Genomic DNA, 24,223 nt, shown 5'->3' with positions numbered 1-24,223 from the left:
ACTCGAGGACCAGGGTACTTGCTGTTTAATTCAGCTCTCTCTCTGTGGTGTTGATTTAAAGTGCACCAGTCAGTTGAACTCCATTTCGCTGTGAAATATGATTATAAAAATTCCTTCAGGAATAGAGAATAGCTTCAAAATGATTTCCTATGGTTTATTTCACACTTTGAATTGAATTATCTTTACTGTGATGTGATACGACAGATTACACTGCGAGAATATGAAATTTAATCAAGGAGATGAATGTTTATGATGTACCGAGGTTGGGTGAGAGCATGTAGTTTAGTCTTTCCTTTGATGGAGCAGATTGTTTTGTAATAGAGTATTATGTACTGGTAGCTGAAGTGATGTAATCCTCTCCAATTTTTGTTATAACCCCCCCCCCCCCCAAAGAAACAGGGCTACTACATTATTGCTGCTGTATTATGACTGGGTGTGAGTGAACGGTACCACCACCATTAGTTTGGGACTGGATCTGTTGTCACCGAGTGACCACTTTTGCAGGTTTAATGTCTTCCAGTCAGCCATGCTTTAGTCTCTAGACTGGTCCCTGTGTTCGTGGGTGAACCAGATTTAGTTGGATCAAATACTAAGAGATAATGTCAGAGAGGAAAGTGATCACAGATTGAACATAGGAGTATTAGCACTAACTTTTGGAAAGTTGTAGTTGACAGCAGGTTAAAAGAACACTATTGGAACAGAATCAGATGCCAATCCAGATTTATGCATTCACAGTTATTGTCTAGTTGAATGACTTATACATGTATGATATAATCCTTCCAAGGCTCCCGAGTTGAACTCCTTTGCAATAAATATATAAAGATGAAATGTGCAGGAACTGGAATATTTTCAGGTATTGTCCATGACAATTTTTCAGGACAAGATGACTCTATTCCCCTAGTTAGACAAACCGTGTCAGATGAAGGCTGCTATGCAGTTGATGTAATTATCAGATATAATCTGTAAATATAGGTCATCGGTACCATTCATCTTAGATGTTTTGGTGACTGGGTGTTTTGATTTGAACATATCTAGAAAGCCAAGAAGTTAAGTTTAATAAAGGAAGTCAAAGTAAATATACCCAGTTTGTTCTAGAATGCCTTTCAGTAATTTAACCAACAGAAAGTTTTATTAAATTCTGAGGTTCCTGTTATGTTTGTGCAAAAAAGGTTTTGTCATGATCTGTGAAGTCTGGCTGTGAGTGAAACCAATACCTAGATATATACATTAAATCCCATAGTATGTGAATGTGAATAGTTCAAATGCAAAGAGATACAATTTGTGGTTAGAATGAAGATTTTGTAAATCTTGACAGGGTTGAACAATTAATGTCCAAGTTACAATTAATAATTGGTTAGATGATCAAGTTAGAAATTTCTGAAATAGAATGTGGAATTGTTAGTAGTGAGGTACATGTACATGTATGCATCTCAGATATACTAGCAGTAAACTTTATTTCTTTGTCTATAGCTCTCTCCAAATGATTCAATTTCAAATTGGTTTGATACTTGATTCCCTCTACGTGACTATACTGGAGACCTTAAGATCCGGCCCTTCTTAGATCTGCTTCATGTTTTGTATAAAAGTTAATATATCTGCCAGCAATTGGAATAATTATGAATTAGTTTAATTAACTCAACAGAAGGTTTTACTTCAAATCTTGTCAAGTTCTATGGAATGCAGGTTAAACTGCCGGGAGGAAGTGATCTATGAATTATGGCAGGGGTGTCTTCATTTACATAGCTAGTCAGATAGAAATGAAAAATGGATTCAAGTGTTGAGGAGAGGGAAAGTTTATTGAAGAGGAAGCCCAGATATAAACATATATACTGAAGCAGGAAGAGGTTAAAAGAGAATGGAGCTTGATGTTAATTATTCTCCAAAATTTATGACAGAACATTTACCATCTGTGCATCTCTTAAAATTCTAGAAGAGAGAGAGAGAGAGAGAGAGAGAAAGAGAGAGAGAGAGAGAGATTACATAAAATGTAGTAATTTTAAAAAAGGTCTTACAATATCACAATTATAGAGAAAACAAATAAGAGAGAGAGAGAGAGAGAGAGAGAGAGAGAGAGAGAGAGCTGATAAAGTGAGGGCAATTTTTAACCATTTTATGAGTAAATGTGGGGATAAAAGTGTACAATGGTGACAAAAACTTTGTCCTTACAGGTTACATCCCCATAAATGTGACCCACAGAAAAAGAAAGAGCTCTTTAGATATCATAGGGAACCTGTACCTACTGATATTCTCTCTGTAATCCCCCCACCCACAATTTGTAAAACAGTATTTATCACATCCTTATATTTGAAAAGCATTTCATCAGGAGAGAGAGAGAGAGAGAGAGAGAGAGAGAGAGAAAGAGAGAGAAAGAGAGAGAGAGAGAGATACTTTGCATGTCTGGCTTAGTAGGGTGAATGCTTTATCAAGTATAACTCTTGGTTTTTAACTTTCGTGAAGGAAGCCAATTGAGTTAAACATCTTTCACCTGACCCATGTAACCTTTCCTCAAACCTTTGCTTAGTTTAAGGAGCTTAGGCACTTCCTTTGTCTGTTCTTAATCATCAGGTCTGTAGTTACGGTTGACTGATGTTGGTTGGATGATTTCCATAGAGATGTGTTTTGTAATGGATGCTGTGTAATTTGGGGGTGATCTGCTTTTAAATTGGAGCATGTTGAAAGATCTAGACTCTATAAAAGTTCAGTATTAAAAGAAAAATTTAATGTGTTTTCTGTCAACATTTAACCTGAATGATAATTTACTCACTCCTGAAAAGTTTGGATTTGATTTTGATTGACAGTTTGATGAGATCAGTGTGTGTTTCATTCTCTTACTGTGTGATTAGTAACACCCGAGGGGGTTGTAACCTCTAATGACTGCACTGCCTTTTGTGGTTATAATTATTGTGTTCAAATTGACTTAAATCTGTCTGTACATGTGTATCAATATTAAATGTATAGATAAGATCATCTGGCAAGTTTTCCCACAAAGAATCCCAGTAATTGTTAATTGTTTACTTCATTGACTCTTTAGTACAACAGTCAATTAGTGACATAAACAGTTAGACATTCGTCCTTAATTTTGCCACGTTCATTGAACGCATGTTCAAACGAGGTAAATTGTCAAACATTAATAGTGGTACTGCAGGTACATATCCCTATCGTGAATAGGAATCGTGCTTCATATTATAAAATCAAGCAGCATTCAAATCAATTAAGTTCCGCTTTTAACATTATACCTCCAACCTTTTGATGGAAAAAGTTTCGTTTTAATACGTTTTTTTTAAGTTCAAAGCTTGAAAGTCTTTACCTACATATGAGTCCACTTTCTGTTTGATTGTGGATAATTGTAATAGTCAATTTGAAACCATTGATAAAATATCTTTTACCTTTCTTTTCACCAAGTAAGCAGTCTCTTGTTTTAGCTCACGTGAGCTGAAAGCTCAAGTGAGCTTTTCTGATCGCTTTTTGTCCGTCGTCCGTCTGTCTGTCTGTCCATCTGTCTGTTAAACTTTTCACATTTTCGACTTCTTCTCCAGAACCACTGGGCCAATTTCAACCAAACATGGCCAAAAGCATCCTTGGGTAAAGGGCTTTCAAGTTCGTTCAAATGAAGGGCCATGTCCCTTTCAAAGGGGAGATAATCACAAAAATGCAAAAATAGGGTGGGGTCATTTAAAAATCTTCTTCTCAAGAACCACTAAGCCAGAAAAGCTGCGATTTACATGAAAGCTTCCTGACATAATGCAGATTCAAGTTTGTTCAAATCATGGGCCCCTGGGGTTGGATGGGGCCACAATAGGGGATCAAAGTTTTACATACAAATATATAGGAAAAATCTTTAAAAATCTTCTTCTCAAGAACCACTGAGTCAGAAAAGCTGATTTTTACATGAAAACTTTCTGACATAGTGCAGATTCAAGTTTGTTCAAATCATGGCCCCCGGGGATAGGATGGGGCCCCAAGGGGGGATCAAAGTTTTGCACACAAATATATAGGGAAAAACTTTAAAAATCTTCTTCTCAAGAACCACTAAGCCAGAAAAGCTGAGATTTACATGAAAGCTTCCTGACATAATGCAGACTCAAGTTTGTTCAAATCATGGGCCCCGGGGGTTGGATGGGGCCACAATAGGGGATCAAAGTTTTACATACAAATATATAGGAAAAATCTTCTTCTCAAGAACCACTGAGCCAGAAAAGCTGATTTTTACATGAAAACTTTCTGACATAGTGCAGATTCAAGTTTGTTCAAATCATGACCCCCGGGGGGTAGGATGGGGCCACAAGTGGGGGGGGGGGGGGGGTCAAAGTTTTACATACAAATATAGGAAAAAGCTTTAAAAATCTTCTTCTCAAGAACCATTGGGCCAAAGAAGTTGACATTTGCATGGAAGCTTTCTGACATAGTGTAGATTCAAGTTTGCAAAGGGTAGTTTGGGCCATAATAGGGACTAAGGTTTTACATGCAAATATATATGGAAAGTCTTCAGATATGGGCCAAGGTGACTCAGGTGAGCGATGTGGCCCATGGGCCTCTTGTTTAACTTAAAAGTACAATTCAATACTTGTGACCAAGGTCAAAGTTGCGAACAAAAAGATAAACATACAAAAGAAAGATTTAAGGACAGATATTTACGTACACCTCAAACAATATGCCCCAAGTTTTAATTCTATAGCATTAAATACAACAGAGATGTGATTTTTTTTTTCCCTTCAAAGTTTATTGCAGTACTAGTTGATTTTGTGTATTATGAAATGTGCAGTAACATGATATGCTTGCTATACAATTCATGATCCTGTGAGTACTTCCTAGTTCCTAGATGACATTCAATTTCTCTACCATTTTTATGATGTATCATAATCATAGGATTTTTATGTTCTGCTTACTGTGTTAATTAGCATTGTGAGGCAGAATTAAAAATCATCAACATTGCATGATTCCTGAATATATGCTCCCAAAAAAAGGCATCCCGACATATTTTTCATTCTGACCGACAATCGTTACAAATGTATTGGTATTAGAATCTTGGTTGGTTTACATAGAGATAGGCAGAAAAGAATGTTTTGGAATAAATACTGAAATTGTTCACAAATATTTATTGTAAGTAAATGATTTTTATCATATAATAAATATGTTCACTTATAAGAAGTACAATGTGCTATACTATAATCATTTTAATCAAATTACAAGTACATGTTATATACATTTTAATTTAATAGAATTTGAAACCATAGATTATAAATAATGCATACAGAAACGTGTTTCACAATTTTAGCAGGGACGTAGCATAAATTTTCAAAAGGTGGAGCAGCCAGAAATAAATATCAAGCAAAGAACTCACCCCAAAGAAATGTCAGTTAAAGGGGTGCATGGGGGTGTTAGCATGCATGAGTTGTTTTAAGGAAGTACTCTACATTGTTATAATGGCTGACTTCCTTTTAAAACATGGATGAAAATATAAATATAAGCAATATTTCTGTATTCTTTTAAAATTTCATTGCCTAGCTGAGTAGCTCAGTAGGTTAGCACGTAAAAATAAAAGATTTAAAAAAACACGTAAAACAACTCATGCAGCCCCCCCCCCCCTTCCTCTCCAACAATTTGCAAAATAGTACTATCAAAAGTGGCAACCCCCCTGTTTGAAAATTTTCTGTATCAGCTCATGCAAATAATGATATGGAATTCATTTGGTACAATTTTAAATATACATTAGCCAGGAATTCTGTGAAAGCACTAACAGTAGTATGACAATACCTTTTAGGGTTGGTTATGTGCTATATATAACACACTGTCACTTTAGATTTCATCATCATCACCATGTGGATCACTGGTTACACAAAATGTATCTTTTTTCTTCGTTGTTGTAATTTCAGACTGCTCAGGATACATATTGCTATTTCACAGTCAGTGTCAATATATTTCAAAGTTTGAAAGTTTCACTTTTTTGAAATATTTATAGTCGATAATTTCCATCCATGATGATTGCACTTGGTTTGTTACACCTGGCAGTAAATAAACTACAATTAAAGCTGATTTAGACAGAGTGATGTTCCTTGCTTGGATGGGTTACCTGTTACATTAATAATGAGCAGATGTCACCACGGTTTTTAAGCCCCGAGGACACGTCACTATTATAATAGCACTGACAGTTCAAATTTACTCACAACAATTTCTGCCCTCAGAGGAATCTTGTGTAAATTTTTTTTTTTCCTTTTTTGGGATGGAACATTTTTTTGTACATAGTTTGGCAGTTACGCCATGTAGATGCACAATTCCTGTGGTTTTCTTGGTGTGAGATTTCTAGAAGAATTTTTAAACACAGGTTAGAGGATGCAAATTGTTTTTGTTTTCTCTTCATGTCAAAAAAGGAAGGAGCCCATTTGTGCTCATATGACTTCAACGTGTGTAGTATTTATTGATGCCTGAACAAAACTGGATTTATTATTGTGCAAAATCTATATGAAAAAAATTTATAACCATCATCTATGAAGATAATTCATATTGGATATTAGTACTGCTGTTGTAAAAATAAAACGTTTTAAGGTGAACGTTTCTGGTGGAGAAATGGATTGACGAATGTTTATGCAGGTACCATATCAATTTAAAGCCTGTTCTTGAATTTCCCAAATACTTGATGGGAGCTCAAGCGTTGGTTAGATGTATCAAATTCTGTAGTTTCCAACCTATTGTTAAAAGGAGTATTTATTTTAGCCGTAATTTTGATTTGAAGACACAGTTAGAGGCCAAATGAAGTAAACGGACTATATTTACTTCACTGTGTGAAACCCACCAGATTCAATGATTGTGAATATTATTGCACCAAAACGATATAAGTACTTTTAAGGATATGTTCCCAGTAGAACTCAGCAGTGGTAGTTTAATTTGATCTCATTAGAGGTACTTGCAGGTCGACCAAGATAAGAGCAGGTAAATAGGAATTTGCTTAAAGTGTCGTAGACTCGACAGTTTGATAACCAGTTTAACCTCGGAGATAGGTTGGCACGGGGTATATACCAATCAGGAGAAAACAAGCTGTAAAATTTGCTGTGTAAACGCACTGACAGATTGTTGACATATTAATATTCCTCCAGAATATTCAAAGAGGGCCGTTCAGCTTGTGCATGCTTAAGCTTTGCTGCACTTTGTAATGTTGGAATTCATGAAGATTTTGAAAACCTGTGAAGTTTAGTGCAGTGCTGTTGTTTTTACTTCTCCGATAAAACTTGAAATTTAGCATTGACCATGATCCAAGCAGGAAACCTTAACATTGTCCAGATTGGTGGAGGTCGTGTCAAGGGCAAGGTCATTCGAGGTCGCTCTCAGGTAATTATAAGTTTGTAATGCTCAGCATTATCTTAATCATGGTTGGGTTTTTTTCTCATACTTTAACATAAAAATGAGCTTTTATCAATGAAATTCTCAATGTTTTATAAGTCATAGGTACATCTATAATACTTGATTTTTCTCTGTACAGTTGCATTGTCTCTGGGTTACCATTACAAGTGTATTGTGCATGAAATACAAATTACATTCACCAAACAATAGCTTTCAGTTTTCTTGTTATTTTCCTTTGTTATATGATCTTTCTGTTGTCAAAAAGCGAAATATGTAATATGCACTCAGGGAAATGGAGCTCATGCAGGCTTACAAGCAACTTGAAAGGCATATAACTGTCAGTTTCATTGATCTATTTTAACTATAATGAATTATACATCAAATTTGTTATTATATTGTTGTATACACATGTCATTCAGTTTCCCACAATGCTGTTGATGACATCATATTTCCTATGATGACAACAAAAACATGATGGCTGTGTCTTTGTGTATATAAGCTTTAAGTAAGTGATATAAATCATTACTATTGACAACTGCATGCAGAGGCCTTGAGAAAAGAATTAATACTAGGGTGATTTATAAAGGGAAGTCCTTATAGACCCTAGTGTACTTATCACTTACTAAGGATACAAACCTTTGTTACCATGGAAATCATGTCAGAAACAACAGGAATAAAGCAAAAACGACTTACTCTGTTCCTGAAAATCACCAAGCCATTCTATAACTAATTAATGAGTAACTTCCTGTTCTTATTGTTAAAATAATTAATTAACTGATGACTGATAATCATGCAGATATTTAAACCATATTGTTAAGTTGTGTTATTATGAATATGACTTAGTCTGTGCTGCCCGGATTTTGGAACACTTTGTCCTCGATAGCTTAGCGATAAAAAGAGGAATTATAAAACTATTGATTGAGACTATTACAAGGAAGGTGCTTTACAGGCCCAGAATGATTTTTTTTTTCCGTGTAAAGAATCAATACCTTGTATAGATTGTCATTAAACTCTTGTGTGTGAACCCAGGAACTATTTTTTTCTCTCTCCAGACATAGCTTAGTTGAGTCCCAAACACATTGAATATGAATAGATAGATAACAGTACATGGATCAACAAGAAGTTTTTATGCATTACAGCCTAATATCGCTGAATTAAGTATTTTAGGGTTGTTACAAAGCATTTCGTATACATAATGTAGTAAAATGTGTCATTAATCGGAGTTATGTATCATGATAAATAATTAATGGAAATGAGTCACCAATGAGAGGTGTAAACTTTAAAACATATTCCACGCATTAATGTTGACATAATCTGTGTGTTATGTATATGTATATTGCATTATCACTCAGTGTAGTATCTTCAGAGTCTACTTCATTTTATCTTCATCGCCATCATCATCGATCATCATCGCAGGTGTTACTAGACTCCGTATTGTTTCCATGAAGTCTGTTGGGAATGGAATGATTCTCAAGAACAAGAAGTCAAATAGAATTGCTGCTTGTAAATCTGGCACTGTTAATCCTTGCAGAAATCTTGTCTTTAATGCCTGATTACGATTTCACCTGATCTCTCACCTGAGGCCCCCTCTTGCTGAGATTACTGGGGGCTTGATGATAATGTTGACATGACTTTTATCAGGTGTATCCTGCAGTGTAAGCTTGTTTAAGATAACATCCTCTGAGTCCTTGCTGGTGATACAACAGTTTGATGGAATGGAGATAAGCAGGGGCTAAATAGCCAGCTACTTCACAGACACCAAGGGGGAGACTGTTATCTCTTGGAAATACCAGTGCTTTATCAGCTGGCTCTGGTCAAAGTCTGGACCATCCAATTTCAGTCTTCTGTGGACTGTCCAATTGCAGTCTGCTTATAATGCACCTTGAATTAATGACAAGGGAATATCTGACTCAAATACTAGAAGTTTTGGGATATTCTAGAAGTTATCTGTAATATGTCATAGGAAGCTGGTCGAAGTTTATCTACTTTCCATGGACTCTGAGAATAGAGTCTATTCTAATTCATGTCAATAGCTTCCTTAAGCTGCCAGTCACCAAAATTTCTACTCTATAGACTGATAAGTGAAATTTTCCAATCTCAACTTGCACAACTAACTGAACATTAACCATTTAGGTAAAAAAAATTGTCGGGAATAGTGACTGTAGTTGCATTTACATGTATACATTAAACCATTGACTGTGACAAGAGAAGGATTTGTGATAAAAGTATAAAGTTTTAATAAAGTTTTAACTGATATATCCATTATAACAGAATTGGATTGTCAAATAAATGTTACCCAATAAAAAATCACCAACAAGAAAGCTGCCATTATATGACCAACTTCTGGATTCATTAATAAAAGCTCTCATTAACTATACTGCTCCCTGTAACTGCCACATCACTGTATATAGGTAGGAACTGTGGGCTACCAGGTGCTTGTTCTAAGTGTGTAAGTGTGGTGTGATCCTTCTGTTTCCTGGTCTGTGACTGTTAGATCACACACTGGCCAGCCTGTTACACGATGTTCTACAAGATATTACACAGGATTAGGTGTCATTATAGTCCAACATTGACCAGGGAATGGTGATAGATTGGTCGGCTTGTGTTTCCATGGGGACATCAAATGGCTGTATGGCTAAGAGACCACTTTTTATGTTTGACATTTGATAAAGATGATCAAATGTTGAAGATATGCCATCTTCTTTTTCTCGATTACCAGCAACTCAATCCATTATATATCCATTAGGTGTACATGACTTTTTAATGATGTTTGATTTTTGTATGAGAGGTTGGATAATGTCAGTTTCTGAAAGGGGGGAGGACAAGTGAAAGTCAAGCAATAACCAAAATATTCAGCCATTTTTGGTGAGAAATCTTGAGATTTACTCGCATTATTTCCAAATTTGTGGTGAAAAAAGGGACCCCCTCGCCCCCCCCCCCCCCCCCCCCCCGCCCCCCCTCTAAATCCTCCACTGAGTAGTGTGAGAGGGTGGACAGGAGTTTAGGAGAATAGATACGAGTGCAAGAGAGTGGATAGGGCTATGAGAGGGTGGATTGGAGTGCAGAGGCATGGATAGGAGTTTGAGAGGGTGGACAGGAGAGTAGGGGGATAGATATGAGTGCAAGAGGATAGAAAAAATGTGAGAGGGTTGATAACAGTGCAAGAGGGTAGTTAGGAGTGTGAAAGGATGGATATAAGGTTGAGAGGGTGGATAGGAATGTTAGAGGGTGGATAGGGGTATGAGAAGGTGGATAGGTTTGTGAGATAGTGGATAGGGGTATGAGAAGATGGATAGGTTTGTGAGAGAGTGGATAGGGATATGAGAGGATGGATAGGTTTGTGAGAGTGGATAGGGAAGTGAGAAGGTGGATAGGAATGTGAGAGAGTGGATAGGAATGTGAGAGAGTGGATAGGAATGTGAGAGGGTGGATAGGAGTGTGAGGGTGGATAGGGGTGTGGGAGGGTGGATAGGGGTGGGAGAGGGTGGACAGGGGGTGTGAGAGGGTGGATAGGAGTGTGAGAGGGTGGATAGTATTGTGAGAGGGTGGATAGGAGTGTAAGAGGGTGGATAGGGGTGTGGGAGGGTGAATAGGGGTGTGGGAGGGTGGATAGGGGTGGGAGAGGGTGGATAGGGGTGGGAGAGGGTGGACAGGGGTGTGAGAGGGTGGACAGGGAGTGTGAGAGGGTGGATAGTTTTGTGAGAGGGTGGATAGGAGTGTAAGAGGATGGATAGGAGTGTAAGAGGGTGGATAGGAATGTGAGAGGGTGGATAGGAGTGTGAGAGGGTGGATGGGAGGGTGGATAGGGGTGGGAGAGGGTGGATAGGGGTGGGAGAGGGTGGACAGGGGGTGTGAGAGGGTGGATAGGAGTGGGAGAGGGTGGATAGTTTTGTGAGAGTGTGGATAGGAGTGTGAGAGTGTGGATAGGAGTGTGAGAGGGTGGATAGGGATGTGAGAGAGTGGATAGGAATGTGAGAGGGTGGTTAGGAATGTGAGAGGGTGGATTGGGGTGCAAAGGGTTTGATAAGAGTGTGATAGGGTGGATAAGGGTATGAGAGGATAGATAGGAGTGGGGAAGGTTATATAGGAATGTGAGAGGGTGGTTATAAGTTTGAGAGGGTGGTTATAAGTTTGAGAGGGTGGATAGGAGTGTTAGAGGGTAGGTAGGAATGTGAAAATAGGGCAAGTTTAAAAAAAATATGCACTTTTCTGCAGTAAGAGTACTAAGAAGTGTATGATGTTTTGTCAATTTAAGATTTATATGAAGTCTTTTGTATCTGACTGATCAAAAGTACAGTCTATAGGAAGGAAGCACTTGATGATTTAGGTTGTGGGATAAGTCTTAGTTAGCATTGACCCTGTGATGCAGTTGCTGAAAAAGTCACTCGTGTCAATGTGTGGACAGGTTCTGTCTGATTTGGATATTTTTACATCAGGTTGGATTGGATTATCGTGTTGAACACAGGACATTCGTTTGATATTATGGCCAAGGTTGGTGTAGTAATTTTATTTTACATCAGTTTAGCTGTATGTTATAGATACTGAAACATTTGTTTTGAACTTATTTACAACTGAACTAGATCAGTCTGATAATGACCAGTTCTTTTCTGTACACTCAGTGACTGTACGAAGAAATTGTTGGGTCTTTAAATCAGACTACTACTAGATGGATGAGATGTTAACAAGAAATAGAATAAGAGTTATTATTATACTCCTATCCACCCTCTCACACTGACCTATCCACTCTCTCACATCCTTTATCACACTCCTATCCACCCTCTCACACTCCTATCCACCTTCTCACACTCTTATCCATACTCTCACACTCCTATCCACTATCTCACATCCTCTCTCACACTCCTATCCACTCTCTCACACTCTTATCCACTCTCTCACACTCCTATCCACCCTCGCACACTCCTATCCACCATCGCACACCCCTATCCACCCTTTCACATTCCTATCCACCCTCTCACACCCCTATCCACCCTCTTACATTCCTATCCACCCTCTCACACTCCTATCCACCCTCTCACATCCTTTCTCACACTCTTATCCATACTCTCACACTCCTATCCACTCTCTCACATCCTCTCTCACACTCCTATCCACTCTCTCACACTCTTATCCACTCTCTCACACTCCTATCCACCAGCGCACACTTCTATCCACCAGCGCACACCCCTATCCACCCTTTCACATTCCTATCCACCCTCTCACACCCCTATCCACCCTCTTACATTCCTATCCACCCTCTCACACTCCTATCCACCCTCTCATAACCCTATCCACCCTCTCCCACCCCTATCCACCCTCCCACACCCTTATCCACCCTCCCACACCCCTATCCACCCTCTCACACTCCTAACCACCCTCTCACACCCCTATCCACCCTCTCATACCCTATCCCATACCCTATCCACCCTCTCATACTCTTATCCACCCTCTCACACTCTTATCCAACCTCTCATGCTCCTATCCACCCTCTCACACCCCCTCTTGCACTCCTATCCACCTTCTCACACTCCTATCCATGCACCCTCTTATCCTAGACTGTGAACCGCGTCCCGTAGATGGAATTTCCCTATCCCACACACATACTAATGAAGGATTCTATTCATCTCGATCACATTGACTTGTGGATCGCAATTATAGTCATCTGCTTGTATATATTTAATATTGGCAACAATGTTCCTTTTGTCATGGTAAAAACAACTTTGATAAAATGAAAAGTAGCAAATGATTGCATATTTTCATATTTGACTTGTTTTGTGTGGTGTCAGAGACTAAGCAATTTCCCTTATTTTCTCAACCTCTATCGGAGCGACTTCAAAATTGATCTTAAAAAGGGTAGTGAAATATGCATTGCATGAATAGCCTACATATATCTTCTGTTATGAAGTTTGCATCAAACTTCACCTTCAATAACTACATTTACAATGCTCAGTATAAGTACTAAGATGGCTGCCTTCACAGCTCGACACATTGTTGTGGTTGCCAACTAAATCATTGCATGGCGCAAATGATTTGTATTTTTCAGTATTTATGTACATTATGATAAACGAAAATTAGAACTTTTGCCTTTTTTGCATTAAATTATGATGATTGAAATTAATTTGGGTGTCTGTTTGATGACGATGTACCCCTCTCACATCCAACCGCTGCGCGGGCCACATTGGTAGGGAACAGTTGCTCTAACCAAACACCCATATAGTGTTGAAAGGTATATTCTCTCAGTTTATACTGTTTGCCCAGGGACTTACTAAGAATGTGTGTGCTTCTTCTTAGTGAATGGAACTGGGAATAAACCTTATTTTACCTGGCTGTAGTACCGACTTTTGTCATTTAAGGAGAGTCTATGAATCTCATGAGCTCTGATTACCATGGAAACCGCTGGTAGAGGGAATAAATGCTGGGCTATCATCTTTCACGGCAAGGGAAGTTTAAAAAATGATCTGAGGAGATAGAACAAGTATACACTTCAAGGGAAGTAACTCTCTGCTGACAAACTGTGTCTGATTTTGGTGACAGAGGTGGACTGGATTTGGACCATCAGCTGACAGCAGCTGGTCTGCCTGGAAGTTGTGTATTGATTGGAGTATTGACATACATTATCACCAGTGTATTGTAACCTTGGACTTGTGTCTCGGGACAGTTTTATAAAGAATGCGGAGCTAATTTACATGTTGTGTCGAGTGTAATAAACATCATCAGGGACAAGATTAAAGAGTTATGTAGAAGCAGAGTATGTACATTAAAACAGCTTGTATCAGTGTGTATTATCAGGGCTGATATTGACCACTGTTTATGCTGGAGGTTTAAAATTTCCCTGCCAGGTAATAATAGCAAAGCTCATTGACAAATACCAGTCACAGGTGAATGATTCTGAATTAATGATTGTATAGTTGATGAATTCCACCTGTCCTCATATATATATACCTGGACCTAAAATTCTGCCCAAATTTCAGTCCAGGGAAAAAAAAGTTTGCTGTGAGCTACCTTGTTTGTGCAGGAAGCTTGTGTTAAATTGACTGGTGCCATAGTAAAGAGGTTAATATTGTTACTTCCTGTTTGTGAAGGCTGACATATAAACACAAGGTTAGGGAGGGACCGTGTTATTCTCGGGGACGGTGGCTGAACATCCACAAGGTGAGATAGAAATAAACAGGTCTGTCTAACAGTGGTTAGTGTGACTTGACACCTGTAGTACAGCCAATACCGGATGTGTTGTGTCGTGTTGATGTCAATCCATCGAACACGGTATGTATATATAAAGGTGATTAACAGGTGCTTGTGGTAAGATCAGTTATGTCTATATGACACTCGTGGAACAGTTTACACATGCACTTTTGTGTAAACACTGGAATAATTCAGAATGGAAGTTATATCGTGGTTTAAAGTTATATTTTGCTGCGTACTTAAACACCACTTGCATCAGTTTGTAGACGATACATAACGGTAATTAAATCTTTTAGTTTGCAGGTCAAAGTTCTTTAGGGATTGGTGTGTTTTTAATGTAGATTAAGAATTGATCAGTATTATCTGAGTGGATGATTATAAGAGGCATGTAATAACATTATACACACAGATTAGCATTAGTTATCTGTGAAGTCCGAGATTTAAGCTTTAATTTGGCTAGATTTGTTTGTTCAAAATTAGTCAGTTTGACATCTCAGTAAACATACCAGCATTTGTACAAAACATTGACTCATATTACATCTGCAATATATGAAATACAATTGGTTTAGCTGTTAACATGTTGTACTGTTTTCAGAAAAGGTGATGCTCAAAATATTGCACCAATAGGCACCTGGTCCAACTGACAAAATTTTTCCTTAATTTTACGATATACTCAGAACTCCTTGGATTGATTCAGATCGACCAGTGATCCCATTTTCTTCTGCAGATAGATCTGTTGACTTTGCAGTCAATGCATTTGACAAATAGTGTACAGACCTCATATTGTTGTGAACAGGAAATAGATGAGGGATGACTGAAAAAATGTGATAAGAGTTAATATCTGACAACTATCTCTGTATACAGACTACATCAGATATACAGTGAAATCGGAAATGATAAAGATAAAAACAATCAATTCATAATCTTCATTTTGAAATACCTATGAATCCTAGCTATAATTACATCCTGATAAAATAGCTGAGCTTATATATAAGTACCCCTCAACAGCAACTATTCCCTTAAGTTGTATGGCCAATTGTTTCTTAGTTGACCCACATCAGCTGAGGATGAATTTCATTAACATTTTACAGAAGGGTAGGCCATTATCAGTCAAAGAACTGTTGATTATGCAGGTATACTGGACAGTATACGACTGACTTTCGTAATAATTTGCATCCTACAGGATGAAGATGTTGGTAGGTTATACTTTTATTCAGGAAATCTGGGAAGCCAGTGTTTTTTTCTGAATCACATTTATGAAGTCAGTCCCACTACCTATGTACATTACTCGACTTTCTGTATAGGTATCATGTGATAATTGACATGCATTTTAACTCAGCCTTTGGGCTAAAAGCTTTGTCTCCCTGTAATGGATAAAATCAGATACAATTGAGTGATAACACAGGTAACAGACATCTCCGTGTAGACGGTAGAAATTACAATTTTATTATTACCAGGTAAATTTTGGGGCATGTACATTTCCTTAATGGCCACTGGGTCTTGCAGGCATTGTATTTTCATTACCAAGCTTATGTCAAAAATTGAAGAATTAAGATGGCTGCAAAACAATTTGAGTATTTGTGACAAAGAAGCTTATATACTGTGTGACTGCACACTCAATTCTCAAATTCTTGTCATTTGATTTATTGCCAATCTCACAATTTCCAGGAACAATTTTTATAATAGATTTCTCTTTACAACATTAGGTCTTCATTCTGCCAATCTGCCAACCTGTTTTGATACGAATGTCCAATTTAGCATAGTTTGTCAATTAATTATCATGATATATATACGCTGTACCACCACATGATCAGTGAAATGGGTGAGAGGTTGTCATCTTCAGTCCACGGTGACTGGTCAAACACTAGTAGGATAGTCCAGCAGGTATACTATTGAAACCGTTTTAGGACTAATACATAACTAAAGATAAGCTTCAGAGAATTATTCCTAAGTGGGGTCACATTGTTTCTGTCCTTAACTTAAGATATATCTTAGGATTTCTCCCAAAATTAGGACATGCTGATTAAGACCCATCCTAGTAAAATGAACTTGAGAGGTATCTTAGAGCTTTATTTATGCTTAAACATGGCTCAATATTGAAGTTGATGTCAAAGTTTTATAATCGCCCTTATTCAATGACATTCAACGATTGAATGAGCAGCACAAGAGATTTTTTTTTCCGCAGTATACTCTTTGGGTGAAAGAAATAACAGTAGACTAAATATTACTTAATTATTGTCAATTTGTGTAGTATATATACAATTAAATTGAAGTTATTCACAAATACTTATTATAAATAACCTTAACATGGTGACCGACAACTGCACTCCTTCATAGACCAATAGTTAGTACTGAATTTTATTAGAGTAACTTATTAATAAATATATTAAATTTATGAAAAGGTGAAGATAACAAACAGTGATCAATCTCATAACTCTTACAAGGAATACAAAATAAGGAGTTGGGTAAACACGGACCCCTGGATATACCAGAGGTGGGTACAGGTGCTAGGAGGGGTAAACACGGACCCCTGGATATACCAGAGGTGGAATCAGGTGCTAGGAGGGGTAAACACGGACCCCTGGATATACCAGAGGTGGGATCAGGTGCTAGGAGGGGTAAACACGGACCCCTGGATATACCAGAGGTGGGATCAGGTGCTAGGAGGAGTTATAAGTATCCCCTCTCACATGATTCGTTGTATTGTTTGAATACTTACTAATTACCACATCCTTGTCTTTCTCCACTTCGTCCAAAAAAGTTCTGTTTTTGAAAAGATGGGATATCTTTTGGATCATATTGTAGTTGATGTAAAAGTTTTATAATCGCTCTTATTCAACGACATTCAATGATTGAATGAGAATAAGAGCTATAGGTAGCACGAGATGTTTTCGCCGCATACCCTTCAAGATAAAAGAAATAACCATTTACTATAAGTATTACATGTATATATAAAATAATATTGAACTCTGACATTTATCTCTAGATCTAATATGTAGACGTTGTGCATACTTAACTTTTCCAATATTTTAAAATTTCTAGATTTTTTGTATTGTTAGACAAGAATAGGAGCACATCTGTGTTACCGTAGTACAATTTATTTTAAAGGTTCTACATTGCGACTCGGATTTACTTACAGCATGGCTTTTTTAAATGTAGAGTACTGCATTGCAATTGTGCGATTTTTTTCTTACAATATTGTTTATATCTATTTTTAGAGCACATCTGCGGTGCCCCAGAAGGAGCTGACAGACATGCAAAACAGTGAGGGATCAAACCCTCCAGGTATTTTAGTTACAAATGTAATATGTCCCATCATAAAGATCCTTCAAATCTCATGGTTACATCTTAACCTTTCAATACTAAACAAAGACCCATGAATCCTCATGGTTACATCATAAAGACCCCTCAAACCTCGTGGTTACATCATAAAGACCCCTCAAACCTCGTGGTTACATCATAAAGACAACTCAAACCTTGTGGTTACATCATAAAGACCCCTCAAACCTCGTAGTTACATCATATGGACCCCTGGTTACAACATTAAGACCAACTCTCAAACCTCAGGCTGACATATATATGTAAGTAAATCATAACCAATTACTGTTTATAAATGTTGAACCCAAATCATCAGGGATAAACTGAGATGTTATTCATGATAAAAGTTTTACTCCTCTCCACAGGAAAAGACTACTACATGTATTAATGCTCACCTGACCCGCTTAACTATAAATATTGTACATAGTAATTCATTTGAGCTCAAGCGACCTATTCTGAACATCCGACATCTGTCTATCTGCCCATATCTCGCATCTATTAAATTTACAAAAACAGACACTCGGGCTATCCTGAGGTTAAATTGGCAGATGATTCATAGGAGAGGATACAAAACAGTAGTAAACAGGATCTGTTAACAAAGAAGTCATAAAAATTATACAGTTTGATTTTTTTTTTTAGTATCGTCGACATTTTCATCCAAACTTGGCATAAAGCATTCTTTGGTAAAGGAGATTTGTCCAAATGAAAGGGCAACATCCCTCTCCAATGAATGAATAGGAAAAGGTGTTTTACATATTTTCCATGTGAAAGAGTGGAGCTAGATTTCAATTATTTCATCTAGATTTTTTAAAAATTTATTTTAAATATTGCTAACTACAAATCTGTCAAATTAATAATGGAAGTAAACCTATGTAGTGCTGTAATCATGCCTTAGTGTGTGACCACAATAGGGAACTGGGTGGGTGATGTGGTATATATATATATTATATGGACTGTGTTTTATGTATATAAAAAAAAAATGAAAACTAAAAAAATCAGCTTATTAGTGGTGACATTGATTGAAAGTCATTGATATCATTGTGATGGGACTAATGACCATGCCATGTTTAGCTAGCCTGTGTTCTTTATTCATGCATGTATATATTGGAGTCTGTCTTTGCATGCTTCTTTTTCCTGGACTCTTGAAAGGTGCGACCACTCCAGAGACCCCCGTACCAGACTATGAGGAGGACTCCGAGGATGTGAAACTCCGACCGAAGCAATTTAGATTTGTCCGACAGTTCAGCAGTGTTATCAGCAGTATTAAATCCATAGGTACCAAGCACAAAGTGTGCTGTGGTAGTCATTTCTGTAAAACACTAACCTACACTAACGAATCACTTGATGTATTGGTACCTGGTGCAAATTTAGTAACTGGCTAAAAATGGGTGTTTGTGTACCTTCTTTTGTACAGTAACCAGTAGCAGCTAGATTAGGATGGTCTTTAACAATAATTAGTGAGGACATTCATTTCCACTCAGGATCTATAGATGTCTGCCAAGGGTAGAGGGTACGAAGCCCCACCCCCTCATCACCACTTTAGAATTTTTTTTTTGTCTATATCTATACAGCTTTGACTGAACCTGCCAACAACAAAACAAATAAACAAACAAACAAAAAAGATGAAAACAAACAAATAGAAAGACAAACAATTAGAAAGAAAAACAAATAGAAAGATAAACAATTAGAAAGAGAAACAAATAGAAAAACAAATAGAAAGACAAACAAATAGAAAGACAAACAAACAACTAGAAAAACAAACAAATAGAAAGACAAACAAACAACTAGAAAAACAAACAAATAGAAAGACAAACAAATAGAAAGACAAACAAAAAGAAAGATAAACGAATAGAAAGACAAACAAATAGAAAGATAAAACAAATAGAAAGACAAACAAATACAAATACAGATAGAAAGACACTGCAGCGACAGACAGACAAGACAATGAAATAAAAATATAGACAACCAAACAAATAGAAAGATAGACAAATAGAAAGATAGACAAATAGAAAGACAAATAGAAAGATAGACAAATAGAAAGACAAATAGAAAGACAAATAGAAAGATAGAAAGATAGACAAATAGAAAGATAGACAAATAGAAAGATAAACAAATAGAAATTTAGACAAATAGAAAGATAGACAAATAGAAAGACAAATAGAAAGATAGACAAATAGAAAGACAAATAGAAAGATAGACAAATAGAAAGATAAACAAATAGAAATTTAGACAAATAGAAAGATAGACAAATAGAAAGATAAACAAATAGAAATTTAGACAAATAGAAAGATAGACAAATAGAAAGATATACAAATAGAAAGACAAATAGAAAGATAGACAAATAGAAAGACAAATAGAAAGATAGACAAATAGAAAGACAAATAGAAAGATAGACAAATAGAAAGACAAATAGAAAGATATACAAATAGAAAGACAAATAGAAAGATAGACAAATAGAAAGACAAATAGAAAGATAGACAAATAGAAAGATAGACAAATAGAAAGACAAATAGAAAGATAGACAAATAGAAAGGTAGACAAATAGAAAGATAGACAGATAGACAAATAGAAAGATAGACAAATAGAAAGATAAACAAATTAAACAAACAAATGAAACCACATAAAAAGGAAAAAAGACAGACGGGTATACAAACAAGGTGAAAAAGACACGATGCCCTTGGCGGATGTAATGTGATCTACTAGTGAATACTAACTGAACTGTGCGACATTCATGTGTATATTGTTGGTGCAGGTTAACACTAAATCTCGCCACATTGACAGATTAATTCTCATTCCCTTCTCTTTTACAATATAACATGTGTCCATCTTTTTCTTCATAGAAATATTTTTGTGTAGATCCCATCTGTGTATGAAACAGCTCACTTAGCTTACTCTTGATAATGTTGATATTTATGCTTCCTGTTTAAGTTTATTCCTATATATTCAATACCCCGTTATTTTCGCTTAGTTCATCATAGTTATTTATAAATAATTTAATTCTTATTGTATCTTTGTCTCTGATTGGTCAAATTCCAATTGAGGAACACAAGTTATTTTTGTATAACCTGGTTTGGTATGGGGACACACCTCCTTGACAACCAGATGTTGGAACTATATTTATCTCTCTCTCTAAATTTACATCGCAGCACTGTTTTCAGCCTTCTATGGAATAGAAAGTCAACGTGCACAATAAGATACTTCGGTTTGATACACATGTTTTCTCGTCAATATTAGCATCTACTTGTACGCAAATCACTGTTGTAAAACATTTTTCTTTGTATATATGGTCGAATAATAGATTAAAACAAAGATATTATATTCGAATTAATGATTTGCCAAGTAAACATTACCCTGTTCATTTTGAAATACATTTCTCACTGGGGAAAAGGAGGGGGGGGGTGCGTTGTTTCATTGCTTGATCCATCTTTCAACAAAGCAAACAAAAATTCATACGTCACATTTTATCACATGACGTCAGACACATTGACATTGGCTTCGCGAATTATAAAGCGTAAACTGACCCAAACCAGGTTATACCCGTATAACTTGCCCCAGAATTAAAGTCATTCCTTAAGCGTACATATTCATGTCTTTACTTTTATGCCTTGTTTAGATTTTTCTTATAAAGTAAAATAGAACAACTCTGTTATTAATTCAGAAAAATAATTGCCAAATTGTGGACTTGAACCCAAAATGATGAGTTAATTATATTATCCATTTTTGAAAATCGTGATGCACCAATAAAATAAAAAGAAGTCTATATCATGGTGTTAAAATCTCTGCATCAATCAACAGTGATCTCTCGTTGCTCCACTGAAATGTAAATATAAAAATATAATATTTTGATTAAAATAATATCAGTTCGCAGTAATGTATATATGTATGTATATATATATAAACTATGAATGTATACTATCTACATTATTGCATTTTGGAGAGAGGGATGTGGTACTTGTGAACTAAGAGGGGCTCAGTACAGATAGATATTGGACAATCTTGGAATGTGGCTTATGTATCTTTAGATTTTGTCAGAAACAAGATTATTAATTGAAACATTTCTCAAACCCTTTGACATTAACCAAAAAAAAGGCAATACAGTTTTGTGCACCGTGACATGCAACTTTTTTTTTTTATCATTCAATCAACAAGACTGCTTAATTTTATCAGAATGTAAAATGGGGGATCACATTAATAGCAGGAAGACCTCATGCAAAGTACATTAATAGTTCTTTTCAGTTTTAACAAAGCAGCTTTTATTGAGGGTGGGATCATTTTCTCACTCGGAATACAGACCTCTCATTATGCGATTTTCTCTGTGTGATTTTTTCCCTCCTGACTCCAGTTACTGTGTAGTAAGTCTGGAGGATCAGAATTGACAGGGAGAAGATGTTCTGGGATAAATTGCCATAGGGAGGGAATTAGTGGTGATTGACTTCCTAAGTCTCAGAGTGATCTGGAAAATGAAAAGAGAATAAGAATCTGGCTTCAGCATAATGTATCAATTTTGAGACAATGCACAATTCAAACATCTATGTTCAGAGTCGCAGCCATTACACACTAGTCTACTTGTTTGCCTAGATTTATGATGAACAATTAAATTTAATGTACATAGAGTCATGAATTTGGAATGTATAGTTGTAAGAAGTCAAAGAGACTTCGATTGGACTTCATCTGTTCAGTGTGAGACCCGAGTGTCCGTGTGCTTCCAGTTTTGGCTCACCTGTCTGTTGTGACAATCAAGCTTCTCTTAATATTGCTTTTTAAAATATCTTTTTACATTTTCATCCACCTCTCTCTAGGAACACAAGGCCAATTTCAACCAGTTGTACTCGGCACAAATCGTCATTGTTTGAAGGGGATTTAAGTCTTTAACTAAATGAAAGGCCATTGCCTCTTTCTGCTGGTGGAGGAAAGTGAAAATAGAGCATGTGTTTTGAATTCTTCTCAAGATCCAATGAACCAGAAAAGCCTAAACGTACTACTTAATACAAAAATTCAGCAAGGTGAATTGAAGGTTTAAAGTTTTATATAAGATTTTAAAACATTTTCTCAAGTTAAGAGGCACTGATTTTGGAATGATCAATTGACCAACCAATGGTATGGACTCAATGATAGCTGTTCCTCTACAAAGAAAGTTATAAATGATTTAAAGTTGTTGGTTGTTTTTTTTTACTAAAATACACCATGTTTGGCTGGGAACACTAAAAGGTCTTAATAAGTTACATGAAAATAAATTTTTAATCATTCTTCAAAACTCTTCACAAGAGTACATAACAAACTTATATGCAAACATCCTTTTTAACTTAGAATCAAGTATATTTAAAGTATGGAACCCCCCCCCCCCCAGCTTGTTTATTTAGGACAAGCTAAAGGCCATGATTAGAGTTTTATGTTGGACTATGTAAAAAAATTTGGGAAATTGTCTTCAACGAAATTGACAGGACCAAATTAAGCAAGCAAACATACTTGGAAAATGTTGATTCAAGTTTAATTGAGAGGAAAAATACATCAGCTCAGGTGAGCAATGCGACCCAAATATTGATTCATTCAAATTGGTTTTATAAAATCCACTAATGAGCCCACTAGTTATATTACTAGTTTTGAGATCACAATGAACTTTAATTCATGTTGTTTGTGACTTAGGAAGCTTTGATGCATTGAGTAAACTCACCATTTGAATGTATAGCTCTAGGTCTAAAATACAACAGCCATGCACTGTACCAGTGTCCTACTGGCTATATAACACATAGAGAAATGTATAGTAGTTAAGCACTGCACTTCCCTCTACATAACTTTTTATCACCTTTACAATTATAGATAAATCATTGAAGAATTGACACAAATTAGCTATCTCTCTGTGGTACTGTTTAAAAACATTACTATTGGACAAATCTTAAAACAGAGTTATGTTTTGAAAGGGTAGTGATATAGGTACAGAATGAAAACTACATTTTTTCATCCATAAAGCATTTCTGGCACATTTATTTTTTGCTAGGTAGACAAATTGTATATATATATAGGATATATAATGAATGTGTCGTTACAGATGACAGCTATGACTTGCCCGAGCCAGAACCTGACTATCAGGACGATGATGTCATTGACGCACCGACCGAAAAAGAGAACACCATGGATATGCTGTCGCACTCGCTGAATGAGCAAGTGATTTTACGTGAGAGGAAATCCTCAAATTCAGATGTAGACAAGAGACTTTCTGATCCAGGAAATGAAGAATTACTCATAAAACCAAAGAAGCTTGCCAATCCATGTGTAGCTTCCCCGACCCGCATGGCTCTGCACAAGGAGCTGCTTCATAACTACAAAATGTAGGTCATTCCTTGAAAATCTACGTGTAGTAAATATTTTTGTTTATTTGAATGATTCTGTTGAA

The 24,223-nt window shown here is 36.5% G+C and overlaps 1 protein-coding gene and 1 long non-coding RNA gene across 7 annotated transcripts in view; one reads left to right on the top strand and one right to left on the bottom strand.

Moving 5' to 3' along the window:
* The window catches only part of LOC125653508 (uncharacterized), a 33,840-nt gene that overhangs the window by 5,357 nt on the left and 4,260 nt on the right, over nt 1-24,223 (top strand). For 2 of the 5 annotated variants that reach the window (XM_048883057.2, XM_048883058.2), the window contains 3 exons: nt 17,733-17,799; nt 18,982-19,107; nt 23,879-24,158. In XM_048883057.2, coding sequence (XP_048739014.1) covers nt 17,733-17,799; nt 18,982-19,107; nt 23,879-24,158 — 473 coding nt within the window. Of the gene's footprint in view, nt 1-4,703; nt 7,324-17,732; nt 17,800-18,981; nt 19,108-23,878; nt 24,159-24,223 lie in introns of those variants that run through there. The other 3 variants (XM_048883059.2, XM_048883061.2, XM_048883060.2) reach the window with 2 other exon arrangements.
* LOC130047950 (uncharacterized) lies at nt 8,281-23,330 on the bottom strand. 2 transcript variants are annotated; one of them, XR_008796767.1, is made up of 4 exons: nt 22,126-23,330; nt 17,234-17,417; nt 9,632-9,861; nt 8,302-9,216 (listed from the first exon to the last, which is right to left on the bottom strand). It is a non-coding gene; the product is annotated as an uncharacterized LOC130047950 (long non-coding RNA). The 2 variants fall into 2 exon arrangements; XR_008796768.1 differs by having other exon boundaries at nt 8,281-9,861.

This window comes from Ostrea edulis, chromosome 7, assembly GCF_947568905.1.
Source record: "Ostrea edulis chromosome 7, xbOstEdul1.1, whole genome shotgun sequence".
NCBI lineage: Eukaryota > Metazoa > Mollusca > Bivalvia > Ostreida > Ostreidae > Ostrea > Ostrea edulis.
This window is presented reverse-complemented; position numbering and strand designations above follow the sequence as displayed.